At 50.0% G+C, this 9988-nt stretch overlaps 1 protein-coding gene across 1 annotated transcript; it reads right to left on the bottom strand.

The window, feature by feature from the left end:
- Positions 1-837: 837 nt before the first annotated feature.
- Positions 838-9686, bottom strand: CA9 (carbonic anhydrase 9). Its single transcript, XM_056117349.1, has 11 exons — positions 9332-9686; positions 8549-8578; positions 8135-8305; positions 7807-7949; positions 7627-7719; positions 6141-6207; positions 2318-2475; positions 1950-2109; positions 1718-1744; positions 1114-1195; positions 838-1006 (listed from the first exon to the last, which is right to left on the bottom strand). Exons 1-11 carry the CDS (start codon positions 9684-9686, stop codon positions 934-936), a joined length of 1359 nt encoding a protein of 452 aa, XP_055973324.1. The 3' UTR covers positions 838-933.
- Positions 9687-9988: the final 302 nt, after the last annotated feature.

Here is a 9988-nt window from a genome sequence, read left to right as displayed (position 1 = left end):
TTTGTAATGATCTATCTCATGGGTATCAAATTAAAAAAAATTTTTAAAGTAATGTGGAGTTCATGCCCAATTCAATCAGCTTAATCAATGACTGAATAATAGAAGTACTCCTATGTTAAAAAAAAATAAGAGGGAGTCAAGATCTGGAGAGTTAGTACAGTAGGTAAAACATTTGCCTTGTACACACTGGACCAGAGTTCAATCCTTGGCATCCCATATGGTCCCCTGGGCACCACCAGGAGTGATTCCTGAGTGCAGAACCCGGTAAGCAACACCAGGTGTGACCTCAAAAGAAAATAAAAAGAGGGAGGAAAGATGATCAAAGGCAACTGTAGGAGCTGTAAGATAGAAACAAGATTGGAATCAATTCAAGGTCATGAGTTGAGTATGGTATGGGGCTTCTGGAAGCTAAAATGTAAGGAGAGTGGGGAGAGGGTATGTTGGAGAGATAGTACAGCTTGTGGGGGTTTGCCTTACATGTGGCTCACCTGGATTCGATCCCTGGCACCCCATATGGTTCTCTGAGCCCGCCAGGAGTGATTTCTGGGTGCAGAGCCAGGAGTAAGCCCTGAGCATTGCTGGGTGTGGCCCCCATAAAAGGTAAGGAGACATTCCTCTCTCAGAGCCCCTGGCAGGGACCAGCCCTGGCAACACCTATTTGGACTTCTGAGCCTCAGAAGTCAGACAGGGAAAAACACTGACAGTGTCATGAACTGCCTGGAAATTTCTTACCTCAGTAATGAGAAAGAATATCCCATCCTTCTGATTAGGAGAAACAAATGTATGCTCCATATATTTTATTAGAAACTTTTATTAAAAAAAAAAAATCTCCAGAGGTTTGAAAGTGAGGTCATGGGCGGCACAGACGCAGGGGGGCTCAGGTCTCCAGCTGCCCCGCCGCTTCCTTGAGTTACTTAGGGCGGGCTCCAGTCTCTAGGTGACAGTCTCAGCCTCGGTGGAAGCTGCAGGGTGGTAACTGATGTTCCCTTTGGTCCCACTCTGGCGTCTACACAACAGGAAGCCTCATCGGAAAACTGGAGCAGGGTGAGCTATTGGCATGACACCCCTGGGCGCCGCCCCTAGGTTGGGGGGCATGGTCAGCCTCTCTCCTACCTGAGCAACTTTCGCATCAGCACAAGGCAGGCGATGCCTGTGACAGCAAAGAGGAAGCCGAACACCAGGGCCAGGATGTCACCTGGAGGGACAGAAGAGGAGGGCTCAGGGGCTCAAGAGGAGGGCCGAGAGTTCCAAGAAGCCTCAGTTTATCCTCAACCTCTTACCCCACATTCTCTAGCTGCCCCCATGATCTCAATTCAGAAAAACCTGGCAAAAGGATGCAGGTGGGTCTATAGGAAGGAATAAGGTGAAGCTTAACCCTTTTGTCCTCCGTAACAAAGAAGTAAAAGAGGGTATGTGGAAAGAAGGGTGTTAGATTGTTGGATCCTAGTTTACCTTGACCACACACACAAAAATGCTTTTTGCCTTTTGTTTGGCCACACCGAGTGGCTACTCTGGGCCAGTGCTTGAGGCTCACTCCCAGTGTTGCTGGCGGACCATGTGCTCTAGTCCCCTGAGCCCAAGCCATCTCCCAGGCCCTGGCGTTCCCCACCTTGACCTGACACTCTCCTACGAGGGCTGCAGGTCTGCAGAAAAGGAGTGGAAGCAGACATGGGCCGAATGATGCCTAAGGTATCCCCCAGCATCAGGACAAACTTACCAGTGGCAAAGCAGGAGTTCAAATGAGCTAAGGAGAAAAATACAGGCATTAGAGAAGGGCGCTATAGCCACCAGTAAAGACACAGCACAAATAAGGATCCTGGAACAGAGGAGGGAGATTGTGTGTGTGTGTGTGTGTGCGCACGTGCGCACGTGCGCACACCCATGGGTGATGGTTGGGGTGGGGGTGGGAGGCAGGAAATGGTGGAAATTCCCCAGTCGCCTTCCTGCACCTGACTCAATGCTCCGAGGTCTGCTGTCCACAACATGGTCGCCTGCAGAAGCAGAGAAGGAGGCCTCGATGATGCGTCCATTCAGAGGCTGTGTGGCTCGGAAATTCAGCTGCAGCCGTGAATTTTCAGGTCCCCACAGGGAGGAAGAGAGGGTGTGGAGCTGGGGTGGTCAGAACACATGGAGGTGAGCACAGAACGAGGAAGCAAGGAGGACTCACGGTATAGCTAATACCTCCAGCTCCACCCTCCACATCTCCCCTCACCCCCACCTGCTCCTTCATCACTTTATGACTCCTCTCACCCCATTTGGAACCCCCTCCCCACATACACATATATCCCCTGAATCCACCACCACACTCCAGCCCCACCTGCTTAGCGCTCAGCCTCACTGTCTGGTTGAACACAGTCCAGATGACCCCCTGGGCACAGGGTGGGGTGGTCAGAGAGCCTTCATACCGGAAGTAGTGTCTGAGGTCAGAGGGCAGTAGGGTTGATGCATCCAGTCCTGGGATCAGAGTCTCTGAGTCTGTGGAAGGGGTCAATGCTGAGCCAACCTGCATCATGTCCTCACTCCTGAAGCTCTGGGGTACAGGGATACAGTTCCAGCATCTCCTGACACCCCTCCTTTCTTTGTTGGCTTCCCACAACTCAGCCCGAGGCGTAGAGTATCGAGGAAATGGTCTCCCATCCAGTTCTGTCTTCCAACTTTGGCCACTGCACTAACACGCTGGGCTAGACTGGAGCCCAGAATCAACCCAATGGGGGAAGTGAGAGAATCATGGGAAAGATGCCAAGCCAATGAAACGCCCAGGTATACAGGGCTTTGGGCTGAAAACTCTGGGGCCTTCCAGGAGTGGGGGCGGGAGGCCTCCCCACCCCTTACTGCTGGAAGCCCCAGCAGCCTCACCCACAACCCTGCTGTCTCTGGCATATAAACAGCCCAACTTCACAGCTTCATGACAAATTTCAAGAGATGCTAAGCCAAGGAATCGTCCTGGTTCTACAGATCCTGGAGCACGAAGCTGTGACACCCTCAAATCCCACAAAACTGACAGCCCAGTAGGAGCACAGCAAATCAGATGGGAAAGTAGCATAGAAGCCCACTGAGCTCAGTAAGTGAAAATGACAACACAGAGGGCTCGACTAGCAACAAACAGCCTAGTAAATGATCAGTGACTTTAATAACACCATTGTGAGCTAGAACAATTTTCACAGTTTCTTTTAATAAACTATTTTTTGATAATTCCATTTGCCATTTTGTTGTCATAAGGAATATAAAATAAGCTATTTTGTTTCCACCAAGGAGGCAGGGTTGGGAGTGGGTGGGAAACTGGGGAAAACGATGAAGGGAAGGTCACACTGGTGGTGGAACTGGTATTGGAACATTGAACGCCAAAAACAACTGTATTATGAACAACTTTGTAAACCATAGTGTTTAAATAAAATTAGATGCCCCCCAAAAAAACAGAGGAAATTATGTGAGTAACATAAATAGAAATATTTATAACTATGGTTAGTTATCAATATTGTCCCAAAACCAACAAAAGCACAATATTCTTTAGCAAAATATAAGGTCTAGTAGACTAAAGAAGTTTAAAATGACTCCAAAGCCAGAGAAATAGTAGGGTGCTTGCTTTGAACACAGCTGGTTTTGATCCTTGGCATCGTAGAGCATGGCCAGGAGTGATCCCTGAGCCCAGAGTCAAGAGTAAGTCCTGAGCACTGCCAGGTGTGGCCACAAATACAAAAAGTATATACACAAACATAAAAATAAAAATAAAATGACTCCAGAGAGCCGGAGACATAGTACAGGGGTAAGGTAATTATACCTGCAAGAGGTCAACCCCGAATTCAAATCCGGCACCACCTATGGTCCCCTGAGCATCACTAGGGGTCACTCCTGAGCACAGAGCCAATAAATAGCTCTCAGCACCCTTGTGTGACCCAAACCTCCACATCAAGTAATCAAACAAAAATGATTTTAGGGAATCAGAGGAACAGTAGGGTGACTTAGCATGCCTGCCTTGCAAGTTCCTGGTTATGAATTCAAATCCTCAGTGTTCCAAATGATTCTGGCAGCTCTGCAGTATGAGCCTTGACCACACACAGCTGTGCTCTGGAGTTAGTCCTGGATCAGGGATCACTCCTGGTGGGGGACCATAAGTGATGCTGTAGATCAAACCAGGGTCAGTGGCATGCAAGGCAAGAGACTTATCCACTGGACTATCTCTCTGTCGCGAAAGCACTGTTGTTTGAGCCTGACAACTCTAGTTGTGGTCCCAGTCACCACAAGTAATTTCTGTCACACCCCAGTCAAATGTGTGTAAGCACCACAAAAAGAGGTACAACACCTGCACCCTCCCCACCTCCAAGTGAGCTCCATAACTAAAAAGGTGTGGGAACTCCCAGGCTAGGAAGTGTGACTCCTCGCAAGCACATGTGTGAACATTGCAATCGCCCCAGTGAGCACCAGTCCTTGTGTGCCTCAAGCAAATGGCCAATCCCAAGCCAACAGAGCAATGAGAGCACCACAAATTCCATCACGCATCAGCACTGCAAACGCGCATGCACCACAGCTATCCCAGTGCACCATCCGGCCACCCCCACTGCAGCAACAAGGGAAGGGGGAGGCGGGAGGGAACAAAAATAAACAAAACATTTTAAATAAAAGTCTAAATATAAAATAACTCCAGGATAGAGAAAGGAAAGATTGCTAACAAAAATATTTACAAATTTAAAGTGGTTAATGTTTATGAAGAAAAAATAGTTTTAAAAATGTTTTCACTCTCCAGACCAATTCCTGAAGTTCCATATACCACTTTTTGGGGTCTTATTTATTTTCCTCTTTTTTTAAATGCTACTGTTAAAAATATTTCATGAGGAGTCGGGGAAAGAGCTCAAAGGGCTGGAACATAATATGCTCTGCATGCAGAAGCCCTGGGTTCATTTTCCGACACTACTTGTTTCCCCAAGCACAGCTAGGAATGAGCCCCAGCACTAAATATCACTGGATATGGCCCCCAAACAAAGATTAATTAAATAAATTATAAAGTATAACTGACATATGACATAAATGTTAACTTCAACTAAATCTTAGTTCCAACTATAATTTCAACTATGACATAAATCTTAGTTTCACCTATATTTCAAATACTTTCATATTTGAAATATACTTCATTGACTACTACAATGAACCTAACATCTGTTCTCAGATGTAGTTACATTGTTTTCCCTTGCTATACAGATTTAAGGTCTATTCTCTTTAGGTTGGAGAGATAGCATAGCAGGTAGGGAGTTTGCCTTGCCTGGGCTGACCCAGGTTTGATTCCTGGTACCCCATATGGTACCCTGAGGAGTGATCTCTGAGCAGAGCCTCAGGTGTAAGTTCTGAGCATAGCAGAGCTATGTCCAAAAGCAAACAAACAAATGAAAACCCCCTACTCTATCAGGGGTAAAGAGTCAGTGGTAGAACATACGCTTTACATGTAGACAGCCCGGCGTTCAAATCCTGACCCACACAAAATATCAAGAAAGAGAGGAAGAACAAAAGGGAGAATGGAAGGAAGGAAACCCTACACACGAATCAAAAGGAGACCTATTCCCCTAGCAATGCTGAAACATATAATAATCACCGAGCAATATATAACATCCCTATGGCTTATTTTATTTATTTATTTATTTATTTGCTTTTTGGGTCACACCTGGAGATGCACAGGGGTTACTCCTGGCTCTGCACTCGGGAGTTACTCCTGGCGGTGCTCAGGGGACCATGTGGGATGCTGGAAATCGAACTCAGGTCGCCCGCGTGCAAGGCAAATGCCCTACCCGCTGTGCTATCTCTCCAGTCCCTGGCTTATTTATTTTAACACTGGGAGTTTGCACCTTTTAACTTTAACTCACTTCACACCCTAGGCTTATTTTAGTTTTGGTCTGGTTTGAAGGTTTGAAACCATGAAGCTGTGTACACATTGCCTTTGCCTATTTGCCTCTGTCCAGCCTCACAGTTCTTCTGGCTCACACATGCACCATCTCCCTCCGGTGAGGAAATCCATCACCCTCCTCGGCCCTGAGGTGCCCCAGAGGGGTTCTTTCTAAACTATAGAGATGATCAGATAAAGAAAAAAATCTAACCCTCAAGTGGGGCCCCAAAATAAAAAACAACAACAACAACAAAAAGACAAAAGCACTAACCTTCCTCATTAATTTTTGACAAATGGGACAGCAACACTTCATAGGCACTGTTTTCTTCTGGACCTTCCTAGGAGGTAACAAGACAGCTTCATACAAACACCCAGGGGCCCTGGTTGGAGGCAGAAAGCAAGGGGAGTGGGTTTCCCACAAACACTCGACCTCTGTTCCTAAGCTTTGAGAACACCAAATCGAATGTGTTACTCGGTGTTGATCTACTCTTATTTTGGGAGTCACACCAGCAGTGCTCAGAGACCATGTGGTAACAGGAATCGAATCCAAGCCTCCTACATGCAAAGCATGTGCTTGGCTTATCAAGCAATCTTTCTGGGCCCCTACTCTTTTCTGGGGGGGGGGGGGTTGGAGTGGACATACACAGTGGTGCTTGGGCTTACTCCTGGCTCAGAGGTAACTCCTGGTGGTGCTGAGGGGTCTGTGCATGCTGCCAGGACTGAACCTGGGTCAGCCACCTGTAATAGTTCTTCAACCCCTGGGGCCCCATTCTTATTTTAACAAACTTAACCTTGGTGGATATATTTTATTTTCTTTGGTGGGGGCACATCCAGCAATGCTCAGGGTTATTCCTGGCTCTGTGCTAAGGAATGATGGCTAGCAGTGCTTGGGGTACCATATGGGATGCCTGGAATCAAACCCAGGTCGGTCTTGTGCAAGGCAAATACCCTACCTGCTTTACTATCACTCTGGCCCCTTGCTGGAGATATTTTCAACAGAGTTGACCAGATACTTGTCCAGGATTCAAAACCCTCAATAATTTTGGGCCAATGAACTTTTTCAGTCTAACTCATTCCTACCTCCATACACACTTTCTCCAAAGAAAACCACTACCAACTTTGCCTTCATGTTCCCTTTGAATTCACCTTAACAGCTTGTGTGTATAACTGCTGCCTGAGAATGCACTGTTTCTGAGATACCTCTCTGGACTTTGGGCTATGAGGCTGGTGTGAAGGAATCAGAAAGTGAGGCGACTGGCAGGTGTTACTCAGCCCTCCGGTTTACAAGTCTCTAATCATTAATATGTAGGCAGCTTTGATCACCACAGGTCCAAAGAGATCACCGCATGGTTCTCTAAACTTCACTGTATTTCACAAAGGTGAAATTATGAACTGTAGGAATACTGGAGAAACTACTCTTCCTGGGTATTCCGAATGTGTGGGCTCTGCTGGGATCCTTACTCCTACTGGTGAAGCCTTCAAGTTGCACCCCACCTCCTGTGAATCTCTGATCACCTCTTTTCCCCTGTGTCAGCCTGCCCTGCCCTGCCGACTGTGGAACTCTTTAAGGACCCCCTGTTTGCAGAGTCTGCTTGAAGGGCTTCGAATGAATGAACAGTGAGTAAACCAGAATAACAGGCAGACAGGAGGACGAACCTGTTGAACTGGGGTCTCTGGAAGCAAGATACAGTGATCTGGGAAGCAGGGAAAGGGAGTGGTGGGGATTGGGAGAAGGGGGTTGGTCCATGGCTTGGTACCTGCAGAAAGGCAGCCAACACGGCCAGGCCCCCCGGACGCCCCAAGGCCTCTTCAACTTTGTCAAAAGCAGTGCTGATGTGAACCACGTGGATCTGTCGAGAACATGAGGCAGGAATAGGAATGAGGACGTTCCCAGGCCCGCGCACCTATCACCTCTCAGAAGACAGAGGTGGGCTCACCTCAGCGGGGAAACGATGGCCATCAACCGTGTGCTCTGAGCCTGGGCGATCAGAGGTCCCCCAGTGTAGGTGCAACTGCAGAGCTCGGTACTCCCTCCCGGGACCCAGGGCCATCTGCAGCCCGGGAGGTAGAGTCAGCTTCACTGTAGTGGGAGAAGCAGGTGAACCAGACCGGTCCAGACTGGGCCTTGATCGCAGGGCAGGTAGCCCTGCCTCTTCCCGAGACCCCGCCTCTTCCAGCCCCGCCCACCCAGAGCCACCGCAGAGCGGTTGACCACGCCCCTTCTTTAAGCCCCGCCCGCCGAGGCCCCGCCCCAGACCCGCTCACCCGTGTGGCCATTGTTGCGCAGGCGCAGTTCCGGGATTGGCGGGCGCTCAAAGCCCAGGAGTTCGATGGGTTGCAGCGCGGGGCTGAAAGCGGCGAACTCCGGGCGGATATTTACGGGTGATTGGAAGCGGCCTGCGCAGTATGGGGACACCTGGGGCCAGGGCGGGTCGCCTGGTGTGGGAGAGGAAGGATGAGAAATCTGGTGACAAGATCTGGAACTTTTAGGAAGCTGGTAGGGAAAGGAGTGGGTGGGGAGTCAGGTGGCGTCCGGGCGGGAAATAGAAATCAGGGATGCAGGGGCAGACAGAGGGTGGTGTTCACACTGGATGGCAGCGTGGGTGCGGTGGGTGGCAGGAAGGGTTGGGCAGAGCTTGGTGCTCAGATTGGGACCGTGCACGGGATGGGGTGTCTCACCTCCATAGCGCCAATGAGTTTGGTCATTCCCTGAATAAACGAAAAAGGAGAGTTCAGCATTTAACCCAATTCCTCTCGAGTGTCCAGAAAGAAGGGGATCCTTCTTTCCAGGAGGGGTTCCCAGACTCATATGCCTTTTGGGGCATGACAGGTAAAAGCACTGCAGATGATCGCCAAACATAACATCTTAACTTGGCCACACATACAGCCTCAGGTCCCAGAGATGCCAGTTGGCACCCCCATGTTGGGGGCTGGGGTGGGGGGTGGTGATGCTTAGGCTCCAGGCTCAGTGAATAATCATCATTTTCTCTCCTTCTTCTCCCCATTCCCTCTTCACCCCCTTTTCCCTTTCTGGTCCCCAAGTTCCTTTCCAAAATTCTGACTTGAGGGTCCAGATATTAGCTCCCTTATTTTGCTGTTTCCTCTTTCATGTCCCAGTCTCAGGCTGAGGAGAGGAGAATTCCCCCCTCCCCCCCACACCTCCCCTGCCTCCAATCTCTCATCTCCTCTTCCCCTGGGATCTTCACTTCTCTCCACCTGCATTTCCACTTTCCACGCCTTGCACCTTTTCCTCCGGTCACCTCCTCTGTGAGTGCCCATCTGTTCCTGTTCCCTGTTCACTTCTCCCCCTGTGCCCTTTCTCTGACCTCCAGTCCCCCAGCTCTGCAAAGGAAAGCAGGGGAGGCTGATGTCAGTCGCAGGATCCCTGAATCACCCCAGGGGTTGAATGAGAAGAGCCTGAACTTCCCGGAACCCAGATTTCCAGGCCTGAGAGCCACTTACCTTTGTGATCCTCGTGGGCATTATTTGGGGGGTCCTGGGGAGCCCCGGGAGTCGGGAGATCCTCTACTAGAACATGCTCTTCTCCCAGTGAACCTTCTGCTCCAGGCGGTGCCTCTTCATTGTGCAGGTCCTCCTTACCCAGGGGCTCTTCTCCAGAGGTGTCTTCTCCCATTGGGGGAGCCCCCTGGGTCTGGGGCAGACCCCGGAGCAGCAGTAACAGCAGCAGTTGCAGTGCGGGGCCTGGGACTGGGATCAACAGAGGGATCCAGAGCCTGGGACACCGGGAAGCCATGCGGCTGACTGTGGGGTGTCCCGAGACACGGTGCATTGGGGTGTGTACGGGCTGTACGTGCATTGGAAACTGGAGCTGGGTGGGGGAGGAGCAAGCCTGGAGGGGAGCAGGCTGACTCAGAGTGCCCTTTTGTAGAAATGAAGCCAAAGTCCCATGGTGCTGCTGGCCACCCCCCCTCCCTTGACCTAAAGCTCAGAGGGGGTGGGGTGAGGGGCTGCTATATATATGTGCAGCCACAAGGTTATCGGGGTCATGGGCTCAGCCTGGAACCACAGCACCACCTGGCACTATATGGGCTTTCCCTGGCACCTCCCCGCTGCTCACCAGCCAACGTCAGCTAACCCTGGCCTGTTTCCCAGCCCCAG

The sequence above is a fragment of the Sorex fumeus genome, unplaced genomic scaffold (assembly GCF_029834395.1).
Source record: "Sorex fumeus unplaced genomic scaffold, SorFum_2.1 ptg000034l, whole genome shotgun sequence".
In the NCBI taxonomy this organism is placed as follows: Eukaryota; Metazoa; Chordata; class Mammalia; order Eulipotyphla; family Soricidae; genus Sorex; species Sorex fumeus.
The sequence above is the reverse complement of the archived record's forward strand: the minus strand, read 5'-3'. Positions and strand labels throughout refer to the sequence as shown.